The 18986-nt window shown below is 53.5% G+C and overlaps 1 protein-coding gene across 1 annotated transcript in view; it reads right to left on the reverse strand.

The window, feature by feature from the left end:
• The window catches only part of LOC132808849 (high affinity immunoglobulin epsilon receptor subunit gamma-like), a 47672-nt gene that overhangs the window by 3059 nt on the left and 25627 nt on the right, over window positions 1–18986 (reverse strand). The window contains exons 3-5 of the mRNA XM_060822286.1: window positions 16905–16949; window positions 16271–16345; window positions 15238–15258 (exon numbers count right to left, since the gene is read on the reverse strand). Coding sequence (XP_060678269.1) covers window positions 15238–15258; window positions 16271–16345; window positions 16905–16949 — 141 coding nt within the window. The remainder of the gene's footprint in view (window positions 1–15237; window positions 15259–16270; window positions 16346–16904; window positions 16950–18986) is intronic.

Genomic DNA, 18986 nt, shown 5'->3' on the forward strand with positions numbered 1-18986 from the left:
GTTAGAGAGACTGTCACAGAGAGAGAGAGAGAGAGAGGAGCAGGTTAGAGAGACTGTCACAGAGAGAGAGAGAGAGAGAGGGGCAGGTTAGAGAGACTGTCACAGAGAGAGAGAGAGAGGTTAGAGAGACTGTCACAGAGAGAGAGAGAGAGAGGGCAGGTTAGAGAGACTGTCACAGAGAGAGAGAGAGAGAGAGGGCAGGTTAGAGAGACTGTCACAGAGAGAGACAGAGAGAGGGGCAGGTTAGAGAGACTGTCACAGAGAGAGAGAGAGAGAGGGGCAGGTTAGAGAGACTGTCACAGAGAGAGAGAGAGAGAGAGGGACAGGTTAGAGAGACTGTCACAGAGAGAGAGAGAGAGAGGCAGGTTAGAGAGACTGTCACAGAGAGAGAGAGAGAGAGAGAGAGGGGCAGGTTAGAGAGTCTGTCACAGAGAGAGAGAGAGAGGGGGGCAGGTTAGAGAGACTGTCACAGAGAGAGAGAGAGAGAGAGAGGGCAGGTTAGAGAGACTGTCACAGAGAGAGAGAGGGGCAGGTTAGAGAGACTGTCACAGAGAGAGAGAGAGAGAGGGGCAGGTTAGAGAGACTGTCACAGAGAGAGAGAGAGGGGCAGGTTAGAGAGACTGTCACAGAGAGAGAGAGAGAGAGAGAGGAGCAGGTTAGAGAGACTGTCACAGAGAGAGAGAGAGAGAGGGGCAGGTTAGAGAGACTGTCACAGAGAGAGAGAGAGGGGCAGGTTAGAGAGACTGTCACAGAGAGAGAGAGAGAGAGAGAGGGCAGGTTAGAGAGACTGTCACAGAGAGAGAGAGAGGGGCAGGTTAGAGAGACTGTCACAGAGAGAGAGAGAGAGAGGGCAGGTTAGAGAGACTGTCACAGAGAGAGAGAGAGAGAGGGGCAGGTTAGAGAGACTGTCACAGAGAGAGAGAGAGAGAGGGCAGGTTAGAGAGACTGTCACAGAGAGAGAGAGAGAGAGGAGCAGGTTAGAGAGACTGTCACAGAGAGAGAGAGAGAGAGGGGCAGGTTAGAGAGACTGTCACAGAGAGAGAGCGAGAGGGGCAGGTTAGAGAGACAGTCACAGAGAGAGAGAGAGAGAGAGGAGCAGGTTAGAGAGACTGTCACAGAGAGAGAGAGAGAGAGAGAGGGGCAGGTTAGAGAGACTGTCACAGAGAGAGAGAGAGGGGCAGGTTAGAGAGACTGTCACAGAGAGAGAGAGAGAGAGAGGGGCAGGTTAGAGAGACTGTCACAGAGAGAGAGAGAGAGAGAGGGACAGGTTAGAGAGACTGTCACAGAGAGAGAGAGAGAGAGAGGGGCAGGTTAGAGAGACTGTCACAGAGAGAGAGAGAGAGAGGCAGGTTAGAGAGACTGTCACAGAGAGAGAGAGAGAGAGAGGGACAGGTTAGAGAGACTGTCACAGAGAGAGAGAGAGAGAGGCAGGTTAGAGAGACTGTCACAGAGAGAGAGAGAGAGAGAGAGAGGGGCAGGTTAGAGAGTCTGTCACAGAGAGAGAGAGAGAGGGGGGCAGGTGAGAGAGACTGTCACAGAGAGAGAGAGAGAGAGAGAGGCAGGTTAGAGAGACTGTCACAGAGAGAGAGAGGGGCAGGTTAGAGAGACTGTCACAGAGAGAGAGAGAGAGAGGGGCAGGTTAGAGAGACTGTCACAGAGAGAGAGAGAGAGGGGCAGGTTAGAGAGACTGTCACAGAGAGAGAGAGAGAGAGGAGCAGGTTAGAGAGACTGTCACAGAGAGAGAGAGAGAGAGAGGGGCAGGTTAGAGAGACTGTCACAGAGAGAGAGAGAGAGAGGGGCAGGTTAGAGAGACTGTCACAGAGAGAGAGAGAGAGAGGGGCGGGTTAGAGAGACTGTCACAGAGAGAGAGAGAGGGGCAGGTTAGAGAGACTGTCACAGAGAGAGAGAGAGAGAGAGAGGGGCAGGTTAGAGAGACTGTCACAGAGAGAGAGAGAGAGAGAGGGGGGCAGGTTAGAGAGACTGTCACAGAGAGAGAGAGAGAGAGGGGCAGGTTAGAGAGACTGTCACAGAGAGAGAGAGAGAGAGGGGCGGGTTAGAGAGACTGTCACAGAGAGAGAGAGAGAGAGAGGCAGGTTAGAGAGACTGTCACAGAGAGAGAGAGAGAGGGGCAGGTTAGAGAGACTGTCACAGAGAGAGAGAGAGAGAGGGGCGGGTTAGAGAGACTGTCAGAGAGAGAGAGAGAGAGAGAGGCAGGTTAGAGAGACTGTCACAGAGAGAGAGAGAGAGAGGCAGGTTAGAGAGTCTGTCACAGAGAGAGAGAGAGAGAGGGGCAGGTTAGAGAGACTGTCACAGAGAGAGAGAGAGAGAGGGGCAGGTTAGAGAGACTGTCACAGAGAGAGAGAGAGAGAGGGCAGGTTAGAGAGACTGTCACAGAGAGAGAGAGAGAGAAGGGCATGTTAGAGAGACTGTCACACAGAGAGAGAGAGAGGGGGGCAGGTTAGAGAGACTGTCACAGAGAGAGAGAGAGAGAGGGGCAGGTTAGAGAGACTGTCACAGAGAGAGAGAGAGAGAGAGAGGGGCAGGTGAGAGAGACTGTCACAGAGAGAGAGAGAGAGAGAGGAGCAGGTTAGAGAGACTGTCACAGAGAGAGATAGAGAGAGAGAGAGAGGCAGGTTAGAGAGACTGTCACAGAGAGAGAGAGAGAGGGAGAGGCGGGTTAGAGAGACTGTCACAGAGAGAGAGAGAGAGAGAGGCGGGTTAGAGAGACTGTCACAGAGAGAGAGAGAGAGAGGGGCAGGTTAGAGAGACTGTCACAGAGAGAGAGAGAGAGGGGCAGGTTAGAGAGACTGTCACAGAGAGAGAGAGAGAGGGCAGGTTAGAGAGACTGTCACAGAGAGAGAGAGAGAGAGAGGGGCAGGTTAGAGAGACTGTCACAGAGAGAGAGATAGAGAGGAGCAGTTTAGAGAGACTGTCACAGAGAGAGAGAGAGAGAGGGGCAGGTTAGAGAGACTGTCACAGAGAGAGAGGGGCAGGTTAGAGAGACTGTCACAGAGAGAGAGAGAGAGAGGGGCAGGTTAGAGAGACTGTCACAGAGAGAGAGAGAGAGAGGGCAGGTTAGAGAGACTGTCACAGAGAGAGAGAGAGAGAGGGGCAGGTTAGAGAGACTGTCACAGAGAGAGAGAGAGAGGGGCAGGTTAGAGAGACTGTCACAGAGAGAGAGAGAGAGGGGCAGGTTAGAGAGACTGTCACAGAGAGAGAGAGAGAGGGGCAGGTTAGAGAGACTGTCACAGAGAGAGAGAGAGGGGCAGGTTAGAGAGACTGTCACAGAGAGAGAGAGAGGGGCAGGTTAGAGAGACTGTCACAGAGAGAGAGAGAGAGAGAGGCAGTTTAGAGAGACTGTCACAGAGAGAGAGAGAGAGAGAGAGGCAGGTTAGAGAGACTGTCACAGAGAGAGAGAGAGGGGCAGGTTAGAGAGACTGTCACAGAGAGAGAGAGAGAGGGGGCAGGTTAGAGAGACTGTCACAGAGAGAGAGAGAGAGAGAGGGCAGGTTAGAGAGACTGTCACAGAGAGAGAGAGAGAGAGGGGCAGGTTAGAGAGACTGTCACAGAGAGAGAGAGAGAGGGGCAGGTTAGAGAGACTGTCACAGAGAGAGAGAGAGAGAGGGGCAGGTTAGAGAGACTGTCACAGAGAGAGAGAGAGAGAGAGGGACAGGTTAGAGAGACTGTCACAGAGAGAGAGAGAGAGAGAGAGGGGCAGGTTAGAGAGACTGTCACAGAGAGAGAGAGAGAGAGGGCAGGTTAGAGAGACTGTCACAGAGAGAGAGAGAGAGAGAGGGCAGGTTAGAGAGACTGTCACAGAGAGAGAGAGAGAGAGGGCAGGTTAGAGAGACTGTCACAGAGAGAGAGAGAGAGAGAGAGGGGCAGGTTAGAGAGTCTGTCACAGAGAGAGAGAGAGAGAGGGGGCAGGTGAGAGAGACTGTCACAGAGAGAGAGAGAGAGAGAGAGGCAGGTTAGAGAGACTGTCACAGAGAGAGAGAGGGGCAGGTTAGAGAGACTGTCACAGAGAGAGAGAGAGAGAGAGGGGCAGGTTAGAGAGACTGTCACAGAGAGAGAGAGAGAGGGGCAGGTTAGAGAGACTGTCACAGAGAGAGAGAGAGAGAGGGCAGGTTAGAGAGACTGTCACAGAGAGAGAGAGAGAGAGAGGGGGCAGGTTAGAGAGACTGTCACAGAGAGAGAGAGAGAGGGGGCAGGTTAGAGAGACTGTCACAGAGAGAGAGAGAGAGAGAGAGAGGCAGGTTAGAGAGACTGTCACAGAGAGAGAGAGAGGGGCAGGTTAGAGAGACTGTCACAGAGAGAGAGAGAGAGAGAGAGGGGCAGGTTAGAGAGACTGTCACAGAGAGAGAGAGAGAGAGAGAGGGGGCAGGTTAGAGAGACTGTCACAGAGAGAGAGAGAGAGAGGGGCAGGTTAGAGAGACTGTCACAGAGAGAGAGAGAGAGAGGGGCGGGTTAGAGAGACTGTCACAGAGAGAGAGAGAGAGAGAGGCAGGTTAGAGAGACTGTCACAGAGAGAGAGAGAGAGGGGCAGGTTAGAGAGACTGTCACAGAGAGAGAGAGAGAGAGGGGCGGGTTAGAGAGACTGTCAGAGAGAGAGAGAGAGAGAGAGGCAGGTTAGAGAGACTGTCACAGAGAGAGAGAGAGAGAGGCAGGTTAGAGAGTCTGTCACAGAGAGAGAGAGAGAGGGGCAGGTTAGAGAGACTGTCACAGAGAGAGAGAGAGAGAGGGCAGGTTAGAGAGACTGTCACAGAGAGAGAGAGAGAGAGGGCAGGTTAGAGAGACTGTCACAGAGAGAGAGAGAGGGGCGGGTTGGAGAGACTGTCACAGAGAGAGAGAGAGAGAGGGGCAAGTTAGAGAGACTGTCTCAGAGAGAGAGAGAGAGAGGGCAGGTTAGAGAGACTGTCACAGAGAGAGAGAGAGAGAGGGGCAGGTTAGAGAGACTGTCACAGAGAGAGAGAGAGAGAGGGGCTGGTTAGAGAGACTGTCACACAGAGAGAGAGAGAGAGAGGGGCAGGTAAGAGAGACTGTCACAGAGAGAGAGAGAGAGAGGGGCAGGTTAGAGAGACTGTCACAGAGAGAGAGAGAGAGAGAAGGGCATGTTAGAGAGACTGTCACACAGAGAGAGAGAGAGGGGGGCAGGTTAGAGAGACTGTCACAGAGAGAGAGAGAGAGAGGGGCAGGTTAGAGAGACTGTCACAGAGAGAGAGAGAGAGAGAGGGGCAGGTGAGAGAGACTGTCACAGAGAGAGAGAGAGAGAGAGGGGCAGGTTAGAGAGACTGTCACAGAGAGAGATAGAGAGAGAGAGAGGCAGGTTAGAGAGACTGTCACAAAGAGAGAGAGAGGGAGAGGCGGGTTAGAGAGACTGTCACAGAGAGAGAGAGAGAGAGGGGCAGGTTAGAGAGACTGTCACAGAGAGAGAGATAGAGAGGAGCAGGTTAGAGAGACTGTCACAGAGAGAGAGAGAGAGAGGGGCAGGTTAGAGAGACTGTCACAGAGAGAGAGGGGCAGGTTAGAGAGACTGTCACAGAGAGAGAGAGAGAGAGGGGCAGGTTAGAGAGACTGTCACAGAGAGAGAGAGAGAGAGGGGCAGGTTAGAGAGACTGTCACAGAGAGAGAGAGAGAGAGGGCAGGTTAGAGAGACTGTCACAGAGAGAGAGAGAGAGAGAGCGGGGCAGGTTAGAGAGACTGTCACAGAGAGAGAGAGAGAGGGGCAGGTTAGAGAGACTGTCACAGAGAGAGAGAGAGAGGGGCAGGTTAGAGAGACTGTCACAGAGAGAGAGAGGGGGGCAGGTTAGAGAGACTGTCACAGAGAGAGAGAGAGGGGCAGGTTAGAGAGACTGTCACAGAGAGAGAGAGAGAGAGAGGCAGTTTAGAGAGACTGTCACAGAGAGAGAGAGAGAGAGAGAGGCAGGTTAGAGAGACTGTCACAGAGAGAGAGAGAGGGGCAGGTTAGAGAGTCTGTCACAGAGAGAGAGAGAGAGGGGGCAGGTTAGAGAGACTGTCACAGAGAGAGAGAGAGAGAGGGGGCAGGTTAGAGAGACTGTCACAGAGAGAGAGAGAGAGGGGCAGGTTAGAGAGTCTGTCACAGAGAGAGAGAGAGAGGGGCAGGTTAGAGAGACTGTCACAGAGAGAGAGAGAGAGAGAGGGGCAGGTTAGAGAGACTGTCACAGAGAGAGAGAGAGAGAGAGGGGCAGGTTAGAGAGACTGTCACAGAGAGAGAGAGAGAGAGAGGGGCAGGTTAGAGAGACTGTCACAGAGAGAGAGAGAGAGAGAGGGGCAGGTTAGAGAGACTGTCACAGAGAGAGAGAGAGAGAGGGGCAGGTTAGAGAGTCTGTCACAGAGAGAGAGAGAGAGAGGGGCGGGTTAGAGAGACTGTCACAGAGAGAGAGAGAGAGAGGGGCAGGTTAGAGAGACTGTCACAGAGAGAGAGAGAGAGAGAGGGGGGCAGGTTGGAGAGTCTGTCACAGAGAGAGAGAGAGAGAGGGGCGGGTTAGAGAGACTGTCACAGAGAGAGAGAGAGAGAGGGGCAGGTTAGAGAGTCTGTCACAGAGAGAGAGAGAGAGGGGGGCAGGTTAGAGAGACTGTCACAGAGAGAGAGAGAGAGAGAGGGGCAGGTTAGAGAGACTGTCACAGAGAGAGAGAGAGAGAGAGGGGCAGGTTAGAGAGACTGTCACAGAGAGAGAGAGAGAGAGGGGCAGGTTAGAGAGACTGTCACAGAGAGAGAGAGAGAGAGGCAGGTTAGAGAGACTGTCACAGAGAGAGAGAGAGAGAGGCAGGTTAGAGAGACTGTCACAGAGAGAGAGAGAGAGGGGCAGGTTAGAGAGACTGTCACAGAGAGAGAGAGAGAGGGGGCAGGTTAGAGAGTCTGTCACAGAGAGAGAGAGAGAGAGGGGCAGGTTAGAGAGACTGTCACAGAGAGAGAGAGAGAGAGGGGCAGGTTAGAGAGACTGTTACAGAGAGAGAGAGAGAGAGAGAGAGAGAGGCAGGTTAGAGAGACTGTCACAGAGAGAGAGAGAGGGGCTGGTTAGAGAGACTGTCACAGAGAGAGAGAGAGAGGGCAGGTTAGAGAGACTGTCACAGAGAGAGAGAGAGAGGGGCAGGTTAGAGAGACTGTCACAGAGAGAGAGAGAGAGGGGCAGGTTAGAGAGACTGTCACAGAGAGAGAGAGAGGGGGCAGGTTAGAGAGACTGTCACAGAGAGAGAGAGAGAGGGGCAGGTTAGAGATACTGTCACAGAGAGAGAGAGAGAGGGGGCAGGTTAGAGAGACTGTCACAGAGAGAGAGAGAGGGGGCAGGTTAGAGAGACTGTCACAGAGAGAGAGAGAGAGAGGGGCAGGTTAGAGAGACTGTCACAGAGAGAGAGAGAGGGGGGGCAGGTTAGAAAGACTGTCACAGAGAGAGAGAGAGAGAGGGCAGGTTAGAGAGACTGTCACAGAGAGAGAGAGAGAGGGGCAGGTTAGAGAGACTGTCACAGAGAGAGAGAGAGGGGGCAGGTTAGAGAGACTGTCACAGAGAGAGAGAGAGGGGGCAGGTTAGAGAGACTGTCACAGAGAGAGAGAGAGAGAGGGCAGGTTAGAGAGACAGTCACAGAGAGAGAGAGAGAGAGAGAGGGGCAGGTTAGAGAGACTGTCACAGAGAGAGAGAGAGAGGGGGCAGGTTAGAGAGAGTGTCACAGAGAGAGAGAGAGAGGGGCAGGTTAGAGAGACTGTCACAGAGAGAGAGAGAGAGGGGCAGGTTAGAGAGACTGTCACAGAGAGAGAGAGAGAGGGGGCAGGTTAGAGAGACTGTCACAGAGAGAGAGAGAGAGGGGCAGGTTAGAGAGACTGTCACAGAGAGAGAGAGGGAGGGGCAGGTTAGAGAGACTGTCACAGAGAGAGAGAGAGAGGGGCAGGTTAGAGAGACTGTCACAGAGAGAGAGAGAGAGGGGGCAGGTTAGAGAGACTGTCACAGAGAGAGAGAGAGAGGGGGCAGGTTAGAGAGACTGTCACAGAGAGAGAGGCAGGTTAGAGAGACTGTCACAGAGAGAAAGAGAGAGAGAGGGGCAGGTTAGAGAGACTGTCACAGAGAGAGAGAGAGAGAGGGGGGCAGGTTAGAGAGACTGTCACAGAGAGAGAGAGAGAGGGGCAGGTTAGAGAGACTGTCACAGAGAGAGAGAGAGAGGGGCAGGTTAGAGAGACTGTCACAGAGAGAGAGAGAGAGAGGGGGGCAGGTTAGAGAGACTGTCACAGAGAGAGAAAGAGGGGCAGGTTAGAGAGACTGTCACAGAGAGAGAGAGAGAGAGGGGCAGGTTAGAGAGACTGTCACAGAGAGAGAGAGAGGGGCAGGTTAGAGAGACTGTCACAGAGAGAGAGAGAGAGGCAGGTTAGAGAGACTGTCACAGAGAGAGCGAGAGAGAGAGGGGCAGGTTAGAGAGACTGTCACAGAGAGAGAGAGAGAGAGGGGCAGGTTAGAGAGACTGTCACAGAGAGAGAGAGAGAGAGAGAGGGGGGCAGGTTAGAGAGACTGTCACAGAGAGAGAGAGAGAGAGAGAGAGGGGGGCAGGTTAGAGAGACTGTCACAGAGAGAGAGAGAGAGGGGCAGGTTAGAGAGACTGTCACAGAGAGAGAGAGAGAGGGGCAGGTTAGAGAGACTGTCACAGAGAGAGAGAGAGAGAGAGAGGGGGGCAGGTTAGAGAGACTGTCACAGAGAGAGAGAGAGAGAGGGGCAGGTTAGAGAGACTGTCACAGAGAGAGAGAGAGAGAGGCAGGTTAGAGAGACTGTCACAGAGAGAGAGAGAGAGAGAGAGAGAGAGAGGGGCAGGTTAGAGAGACTGTCACATAGAGAGAGAGAGAGGGGCAGGTTAGAGAGACTGTCACAGAGAGAGAGAGAGAGGGCAGGTTAGAGAGACTGTCACAGAGAGAGAGAGAGAGGGGCAGGTTAGAGAGACTGACACAGAGAGAGAGAGAGGGCAGGTTAGAGAGACTGTCACAGAGAGAGAGAGAGAGAGGGGCAGGTTAGAGAGACTGTCACAGAGAGAGAGAGAGAGGGGCAGGTTAGAGAAACTGTCACAGAGAGAGAGAGAGAGGGGCAGGTTAGAGAGACTGTCACAGAGAGAGAGAGAGAGAGGCAGGTTAGAGAGACTGTCACAGAGAGAGAGAGAGAGAGAGAGAGAGAGGGCAGGTTAGAGAGACTGTCACATAGAGAGAGAGAGAGGGGCAGGTTAGAGAGACTGTCACAGAGAGAGAGAGAGAGAGGGCAGGTTAGAGAGACTGTCACAGAGAGAGAGAGAGGGGCAGGTTAGAGAGACTGTCACAGAGAGAGAGAGAGAGGGGCAGGTTAGAGAGACTGTCACAGAGAGAGAGAGAGAGGGGCAGGTTAGAGAGACTGTCACAGAGAGAGAGAGAGAGGGGGCAGGTTAGAGAGACTGTCACAGAGAGAGAGAGAGAGGGGGCAGGTTAGAGAGACTGTCACAGAGAGAGAGAGAGAGGGGCAGGTTAGAGAGACTGTCACAGAGAGAGAGAGAGAGGGGGGCAGGTTAGAGAGACTGTCACAGAGAGAGAGAGAGAGGGGGCAGGTTAGAGAGACTGTCACAGAGAGAGAGAGGGGGGCGGGTTAGAGAGACTGTCACAGAGAGAGAGAGAGAGAGAGAGGGGCAGGTTAGAGAGACTGTCACAGAGAGAGAGAGAGAGGGGCAGGTTAGAGAGACTGTCACAGAGAGAGAGAGAGGGGGCAGGTTAGAGAGACTGTCACAGAGAGAGAGAGAGAGGGGGCAGGTTAGAGAGACTGTCACAGAGAGAGAGAGAGTGGGGCTGGTTAGAGAGACTGTCACAGAGAGAGAGAGAGAGGGGCAGGTTAGAGAGACTGTCACAGAGAGAGAGAGAGAGGCAGGTTAGAGAGACTGTCACAGAGAGAGCGAGAGAGAGAGGGCAGGTTAGAGAGACTGTCACAGAGAGAGAGAGAGAGAGGGGCAGGTTAGAGAGACTGTCACAGAGAGAGAGAGAGAGAGAGAGGGGGGCAGGTTAGAGAGACTGTCACAGAGAGAGAGAGAGAGAGAGAGGGGCAGGTTAGAGAGACTGTCACAGAGAGAGAGAGAGAGGGGGCAGGTTAGAGAGACTGTCACAGAGAGAGAGAGAGAGAGGGGCAGGTTAGACAGACTGTCACAGAGAGAGAGAGAGAGAGAGAGGGGGGCAGGTTAGAGAGACTGTCACAGAGAGAGAGAGAGAGAGGGGCAGGTTAGAGAGACTGTCACAGAGAGAGAGAGAGAGAGGCAGGTTAGAGAGACTGTCAGAGAGAGAGAGAGAGAGAGAGAGAGAGAGAGAGGCAGGTTAGAGAGACTGTCACATAGAGAGAGAGAGAGGGGCAGGTTAGAGAGACTGTCACAGAGAGAGAGAGAGAGAGGCAGGTTAGAGAGACTGTCACAGAGAGAGAGAGAGAGGGCAGGTTAGAGAGACTGTCACAGAGAGAGAGAGAGAGGGGCAGGTTAGAGAGACTGTCACAGAGAGAGAGAGAGAGGGGCAGGTTAGAGAGACTGTCACAGAGAGAGAGAGAGAGGGGCAGGTTAGAGAGACTGTCACAGAGAGAGAGAGAGGGGGGCAGGTTAGAGAGACTGTCACAGAGAGAGAGAGAGAGAGGCAGGTTAGAGAGACTGTCACAGAGAGAGAGAGAGAGAGAGGGGCAGGTTAGAGAGACTGTCACAGAGAGAGAGAGAGGGGGGCAGGTTAGAGAGACAGTCACAGAGAGAGAGAGAGAGAGAGAGGGGCAGGTTAGAGAGACTGTCACAGAGAGAGAGAGAGAGGGGCAGGTTAGAGAGACTGTCACAGAGAGAGAGAGAAGGGGGCAGGTTAGAGAGACTGTCACAGAGAGAGAGAGAGAGAGGGCAGGTTAGAGAGACTGTCACAGAGAGAGAGAGAGAGAGAGAGAGAGAGGGGCAGGTTAGAGAGACTGTCACAGAGAGAGAGAGAGAGGGGGCAGGTTAGAGAGACAGTCACAGAGAGAGAGAGAGAGAGAGGGCAGGTTAGAGAGACTGTCACAGAGAGAGAGAGAGGGGGCAGGTTAGAGAGACTGTCACAGAGAGAGAGAGAGAGAGGGGCAGGTTAGAGAGACTGTCACAGAGAGAGAGAGAGGGGGCAGGTTAGAGAGACTGTCACAGAGAGAGAGAGAGAGGGGCAGGTTAGAGAGACTGTCACAGAGAGAGAGAGAGAGGGGCAGGTTAGAGAGACTGTCACAGAGAGAGAGAGAGAGGGGGCAGGTTAGAGAGACTGTCACAGAGAGAGAGAGAGAGGGGCAGGTTAGAGAGACTGTCACAGAGAGAGAGAGAGAGGGCAGGTTAGAGAGACAGTCACAGAGAGAGAGAGAGAGAGAGGGGCAGGTTAGAGAGACTGTCACAGAGAGAGAGAGAGGGGGCAGGTTAGAGAGACAGTTACAGAGAGAGAGAGAGAGAGAGAGGGGCAGGTTAGAGAGACTGTCACAGAGAGAGAGAGAGGGGGCAGGTTAGAGAGACTGTCACAGAGAGAGAGAGAGAGAGGGGCAGGTTAGAGAGACTGTCACAGAGAGAGAGAGAGAGGGGGCAGGTTAGAAAGACTGTCACAGAGAGAGAGAGAGAGGGGCAGGTTAGAGAGACTGTCACAGAGAGAGAGAGGGGCAGGTTAGAGAGACAGTTACAGAGAGAGAGAGAGAGAGAGAGGGGGCAGGTTAGAGAGACTGTCACAGAGAGAGAGAGAGAGGGGCAGGTTAGAGAGACAGTTACAGAGAGAGAGAGAGAGAGAGGGGCAGGTTAGAGAGACTGTCACAGAGAGAGAGAGAGGGGGGCAGGTTAGAGAGACTGTCACAGAGAGAGAGAGAGAGAGGGGCAGGTTAGAGAGACTGTCACAGAGAGAGAGAGAGAGGGGGCAGGTTAGAAAGACTGTCACAGAGAGAGAGAGAGAGGGGCAGGTTAGAGAGACTGTCACAGAGAGAGAGAGAGGGGGCAGGTTAGAGAGACTGTCACAGAGAGAGAGAGAGGGGGGCAGGTTAGAGAGACTGTCACAGAGAGAGAGAGAGAGGGGCAGGTTAGAGAGACTGTCACAGAGAGAGAGAGAGAGGGGCAGGTTAGAGAGACTGTCACAGAGAGAGAGAGAGAGAGAGGGGCAGGTTAGACAGACTGTCACAGAGAGAGAGAGAGAGGGGGCAGGTTAGAGAGACTGTCACAGAGAGAGAGAGAGAGAGGGGCAGGTTAGAGAGACTGTCACAGAGAGAGAGAGAGAGGGCAGGTTAGAGAGACTGTCACAGAGAGAGAGAGAGAGAGAGAGAGAGAGAGGGCAGGTTAGAGAGACTGTCACATAGAGAGAGAGAGAGGGGCAGGTTAGAGAGACTGTCACAGAGAGAGAGAGAGGGGGGCAGGTTAGAGAGACTGTCACAGAGAGAGAGAGAGAGGGGCAGGTTAGAGAGACTGTCACAGAGAGAGAGAGAGAGGGGCAGGTTAGAGAGACTGTCACAGAGAGAGAGAGAGAGGGGCAGGTTAGAGAGACTGTCACAGAGAGAGAGAGAGAGGCAGGTTAGAGAGACTGTCACAGAGAGAGCGAGAGAGAGAGGGGCAGGTTAGAGAGACTGTCACAGAGAGAGAGAGAGAGAGGGCAGGTTAGAGAGACTGTCACAGAGAGAGAGAGAGAGAGAGAGGGGGCAGGTTAGAGAGACTGTCACAGAGAGAGAGAGAGAGAGAGAGGGGCAGGTTAGAGAGACTGTCACAGAGAGAGAGAGAGAGGGGCAGGTTAGAGAGACTGTCACAGAGAGAGAGAGAGAGAGGGGCAGGTTAGACAGACTGTCACAGAGAGAGAGAGAGAGAGAGAGGGGGGCAGGTTAGAGAGACTGTCACAGAGAGAGAGAGAGAGAGGGGCAGGTTAGAGAGACTGTCACAGAGAGAGAGAGAGAGAGGCAGGTTAGAGAGACTGTCACAGAGAGAGAGAGAGAGAGAGAGAGAGAGAGAGGCAGGTTAGAGAGACTGTCACATAGAGAGAGAGAGAGGGGCAGGTTAGAGAGACTGTCACAGAGAGAGAGAGAGAGAGGCAGGTTAGAGAGACTGTCACAGAGAGAGAGAGAGGGGCAGGTTAGAGAGACTGTCACAGAGAGAGAGAGAGAGGGGCAGGTTAGAGAGACTGTCACAGAGAGAGAGAGAGAGGGGCAGGTTAGAGAGACTGTCACAGAGAGAGAGAGAGAGGGGCAGGTTAGAGAGACTGTCACAGAGAGAGAGAGAGGGGGGCAGGTTAGAGAGACTGTCACAGAGAGAGAGAGAGAGAGGCAGGTTAGAGAGACTGTCACAGAGAGAGAGAGAGAGAGAGGGGCAGGTTAGAGAGACTGTCACAGAGAGAGAGAGAGGGGGGCAGGTTAGAGAGACAGTTACAGAGAGAGAGAGAGAGAGAGAGGGGCAGGTTAGAGAGACTGTCACAGAGAGAGAGAGAGAGGGGCAGGTTAGAGAGACTGTCACAGAGAGAGAGAGAGGGGGGCAGGTTAGAGAGACTGTCACAGAGAGAGAGAGAGAGAGGGCAGGTTAGAGAGACTGTCACAGAGAGAGAGAGAGAGAGAGAGAGAGAGGGGCAGGTTAGAGAGACTGTCACAGAGAGAGAGAGAGGGGGGCAGGTTAGAGAGACAGTCACAGAGAGAGAGAGAGAGAGACTGAGAGAGAGAGAGGGGCAGGTTAGAGAGACTGTCACAGAGAGAGAGAGAGGGGGGCAGGTTAGAGAGACTGTCACAGAGAGAGAGAGAGAGGGGCAGGTTAGAGAGACTGTCACAGAGAGAGAGAGAGGGGGCAGGTTAGAGAGACTGTCACAGAGAGAGAGAGAGAGGGGCAGGTTAGAGAGACTGTCACAGAGAGAGAGAGAGAGGGGCAGGTTAGAGAGACTGTCACAGAGAGAGAGAGAGAGGGGGCAGGTTAGAGAGACTGTCACAGAGAGAGAGAGAGAGGGGCAGGTTAGAGAGACTGTCACAGAGAGAGAGAGGGGCAGGTTAGAGAGACAGTTACAGAGAGAGAGAGAGAGAGAGGGGCAGGTTAGAGAGACTGTCACAGAGAGAGAGAGAGGGGGGCAGGTTAGAGAGACAGTTACAGAGAGAGAGAGAGAGAGAGAGGGGCAGGTTAGAGAGACTGTCACAGAGAGAGATAGGGGGGCAGGTTAGAGAGACTGTCACAGAGAGAGAGAGAGAGAGGGGCAGGTTAGAGAGACTGTCACAGAGAGAGAGAGAGGGGGGCAGGTTAGAAAGACTGTCACAGAGAGAGAGAGAGAGGGGCAGGTTAGAGAGACTGTCACAGAGAGAGAGAGGGGCAGGTTAGAGAGACAGTTACAGAGAGAGAGAGAGAGAGGGGGGCAGGTTAGAGAGACTGTCACAGAGAGAGAGAGAGAGGGGCAGGTTAGAGAGACAGTTACAGAGAGAGAGAGAGAGAGAGGGGCAGGTTAGAGAGACTGTCACAGAGAGAGAGAGAGGGGGGCAGGTTAGAGAGACTGTCACAGAGAGAGAGAGAGAGAGGGGCAGGTTAGAGAGACTGTCACAGAGAGAGAGAGAGAGGGGGGCAGGTTAGAAAGACTGTCACAGAGAGAGAGAGAGAGGGGCAGGTTAGAGAGACTGTCACAGAGAGAGAGAGAGAGGGGCAGGTTAGAGAGACTGTCACAGAGAGAGAGAGAGGGGGGCAGGTTAGAGAGACTGTCACAGAGAGAGAGAGAGAGGGGCAGGTTAGAGAGACTGTCACAGAGAGAGAGAGGTGCAAATGTGTTGCTGGTCAAAGCACAGCAGGTTAGGCAGCATCTCAGGAATAGAGAATTCAACGTTTCGAGCATATGAAGGGCTTATGCTCGAAACGTTGAATTCTCTATTCCTGAGATGCTGCCTAACCTGCTGTGCTTTGACCAGCAACACATTTGCAGCTGTGATCTCCAGCATCTGCAGACCTCATTTTTTACACAGAGAGAGAGAGGGGCAGGTTAGAGAGACAGTTACAGAGAGAGAGAGAGAGAGAGGGGCAGGTTAGAGAGACTGTCACAGAGAGAGAGAGAGGGGGGCAGGTTAGAGAGACAGTTACAGAGAGAGAGAGAGAGAGAGAGGGGCAGGTTAGAGAGACTGTCACAGAGAGAGAGAGAGGGGGGCAGGTTAGAGAGACTGTCACAGAGAGAGAGAGAGAGAGGGGCAGGTTAGAGAGACTGTCACAGAGAGAGAGAGAGGGGGGCAGGTTAGAGAGACTGTCACAGAGAGAGAGAGAGATAGACAAAATGGAAACTCTCACCGTGTAAATTCCTTCTTCTTTCTGGATGGGGACAGAATGAGATAGAAACACACATTAGAGTGCGGTATCAACATCGGAGATTAATAACACCTTAGGACAGGGACAGCACGTGGTTAGATACAGAGTAAAGCTCCCTCTACACTGTCCCCCCATCAAACACTCCCAGGACAGGGAAGCACGGGGTTAGATACAGAGTAAAGCTCCCTCTACACTGTCCCCCATCAAACACTCCCAGGACAGGGAAGCACGGGGTTAGATACAGAGTAAAGCTCCCTCTACACTGTCCCCCATCAAACACTCCCAGGACAGGGAAGCACGGGGTTAGATACAGAGTAAAGCTCCCTCTACACTGTCCCCCATCAAACACTCCCAGGACAGGGACAGCACGGGGTTAGATACAGAGTAAAGCTCCCTCTACACTGTCCCCCATCAAACACTCCCAGGACAGGGAAGCACGGGGTTAGATACAGAGTAAAGCTCCCTCTACACTGTCCCCATCAAACACTCCCAGGGACAGGGACAGCAAGGGGTTAGATACAGAGTAAAGCTCCCTCTACACTGTCCCCCCATCAAACACTCCCAGGACAGGGAAGCACGGGGTTAGATACAGAGTAAAGCTCCCTCTACACTGTCCCCCATCAAACACTCCCAGGACAGGGAAGCACGGGGTTAGATACAGAGTAAAGCTCCCTCTACACTGTCCCCCATCAAACACTCCCAGGACAGGGAAGCACGGGGTTAGATACAGAGTAAAGCTCCCTCTACACTGTCCCCCATCAAACACTCCCAGGACAGGGACAGCACGGGGTTAGATACAGAGTAAAGCTCCCTCTACACTGTCCCCCATCAAACACTCCCAGGACAGGGAAGCACGGGGTTAGATACAGAGTAAAGCTCCCTCTACACTGTCCCCATCAAACACTCCCAGGGACAGGGACAGCACGGGGTTAGATACAAACACCGAAGGCTGTGTGAGAACATTCTCTCTGAAAGTGCAGAGACAGGAAGGATTAAAATCTAAATTTCTCCTCACCGGCATTTCTTTGCGAGTCTCCACTTTCCCTGGTTTTAGTTCATGATAAATGTCCTTCTGATGGGCACTGATCTCCTGTCACACAAAAACACATTCATTCATTAACCCCTCACCCACCCTCTCCCCATTCACACACACCGGGCAGTCTGTTCCCCCTATCGGAGGGGGATTAACCCCCTCACCCACCCCCTCCCCATTCACACACACCGGGCAGTCTGTTCCCCCTATCGGAGGGGGATTAGCCCCCTCATCCACCCTCTCCCCATTCACACACACCGGGCAGTCTGTTCCCCCTATCGGAGGGGGATTAACCCCCTCACCCACCCTCTCCCCATTTACACACACCGGGCAGTCTGTTCCCCCTATCGGAGGGGGATTAACCCCCTCACCCACCCTCTCCCCATTCACACACACCGGGCAGTCTGTTCCCCCTATCGGAGGGGGATTAACCCCCTCACCCACCCTCTCCCCATTTACACACACCGGGCAGTCTGTTCCCCCTATCGGAGGGGGATTCACCCCCTCACCCACCCTCTCCCCATTTACACACACCGGGCAGTCTGTTCCCCCTATCGGAGGGGGATTCACCCCCTCACACACACCCCTGCCCTGAAATATCGCCCATATTGATTACCTCATACACCGATGTTGCCTCTGCTCCCTTCCTGCGCATCTGGAGCTGCGTTAAATTAAGGAGTCAAAGGGTTAATCATCTTAGGACATGTGGACAGCTCAAAGCCCCCTCCTCCCTGCGTATCTCTCATTCATTTCCCTTTTAAGAAAGTGTGATATTCACCCAGCTCCCTCACACTGTCACTCAGTAACCCCTCTCCCCACCAGCGCCCTGTGTTACTGACTGTATCTCTCCTGATGTTAATCCAGCTCCCTCACACTGTCACTCAGTAACCCCTCTCCCCCCCAGTGCCCTGTGTTACTGACTGTATCTCTCCTGATGTTAATCCAGCTCCCTCACACTGTCACTCAGTAACCCCTCTCCCCGCAGCGCCCTGTGTTACTGACTGTATCTCTCCTGATGTTAATCCAGCTCCCTCACACTGTCACTCTGTAACCCCTCTCCCCGCAGCGCCCTGTGTTACTGACTGTATCTCTCCTGATGTGAATCCAGCTCCCTCACACTGTCACTCAGTAACCCCTCTCCCACCCAGTGCCCTGTGTTACTGACTGTATCTCTCCTGATGTGAATCCAGCTCCCTCAAACTGTCACTCAGTAACCCCTCTCCCACCCAGTGCCCTGTGTTACTGACTGTATCTCTCCTGATGTTAATCCAGCTCCCACACACTGTCACTCAGTAACCCCTCTCCCTCCCCAGCGCCCTGTGTTACTGACTGTATCTCTCCTGATGTTAATCCAGCTCCCTCACACTGTCACTCAGTAACCCCTCTCCCCCCCCCAGCGCCCTGTGTTACTGACTGTATCTCTCCTGATGTTAACCCAGCTCCCTCACACTGTCACTCAGTAACCCCTCTCCCTCCCCAGCGCCCTGTGTTACTGACTGTATCCCTACTGATGTTAATCCAGCTCCCTCACACTGTCACTCAGTAACCCCTCTCCCCCCAGCGCCCTGTGTTACTGACTGTATCTCTCCTGATGTTAATCCAGCTCCCTCACACTGTCACTCAGTAACCCCTCTCCCCCCCAGTGCCCTGTGTTACTGACTGTATCTCTCCTGATGTTAATCCAGCTCCCTCACACTGTCACTCAGTAACCCCTCTCCCCCCACAGCGCCCTGTGTTACTGACTGTATCTCTCCTGATGTTAATCCAGCTCCCTCACACTGTCACTCAGTAACCCCTCTCCCCTCAGCGCCCTGTGTTACTGACTGTATCTCTCCTGATGTTAATCCAGCTCCCTCACACTGGCACTCAGTAACCCCTCTCCCCCCCAGTGCCCTGTGTTACTGACTGTATCTCTCCTGATGTTAATCCAGCTCCCTCACACTGTCACTCAGTAACCCCTCTCCCCCCCCAGCGCCCTGTGTTACTGACTGTATCTCTCCTGATGTTAATCCAGCACCCTCACACTGTCACTCAGTAACCCCTCTCCCCCCAGCGCCCTGTGTTACTGACTGTATCTCTCCTGATGTTAATCCAGCTCCCTCACACTGTCACTCAGTAACCCCTCCTCCCCCCAGTGCCCTGTGTTACTGACTGTATCTCTCCTGATGTTAATCCAGCTCCCTCACACTGTCACTCAGTAACCCCTCTCCCCCCAGGGCCCTGTGTTACTGACTGTATCTCTCCTGGTGTTAATCCAGCCCCCTCACACTGTCACTCAGTAACCCCTCTCCCCCCAGCGCCCTGTGTTACTGACTGTATCTCTCCTGATGTTAATCCAGCTCCCTCACACTGTCACTCAGTAACCCCTCTCCCCCCCAGCACCACGTGTTACTGACTGTATCTCTCCTGATGTTAATCCAGCCCCCTCACACTGTCACTCAGTAACCCCTCTCCCCCCAGCGCCCTGTGTTACTGACTGTATCTCTCCTGATGTTAATCCAGCTCCCTCACACTGTCACTCAGTAACCCCTCTCCCCCCAGTGCCCTGTGTTACTGACTGTATCTCTCCTGATGTTAATCCAGCCCCCTCACACTGTCACTCAGTAACCCCTCTCCCCCCAGTGCCCTGTGTTACTGACTGTATCTCTCCTGATGTTAATCCAGCTCCCTCACACTGTCACTCAGTAACCCCTCTCCC

The sequence above is a fragment of the Hemiscyllium ocellatum genome (assembly GCF_020745735.1).
Source record: "Hemiscyllium ocellatum isolate sHemOce1 chromosome 40 unlocalized genomic scaffold, sHemOce1.pat.X.cur. SUPER_40_unloc_8, whole genome shotgun sequence".
Taxonomy (NCBI): Eukaryota; Metazoa; Chordata; class Chondrichthyes; order Orectolobiformes; family Hemiscylliidae; genus Hemiscyllium; species Hemiscyllium ocellatum.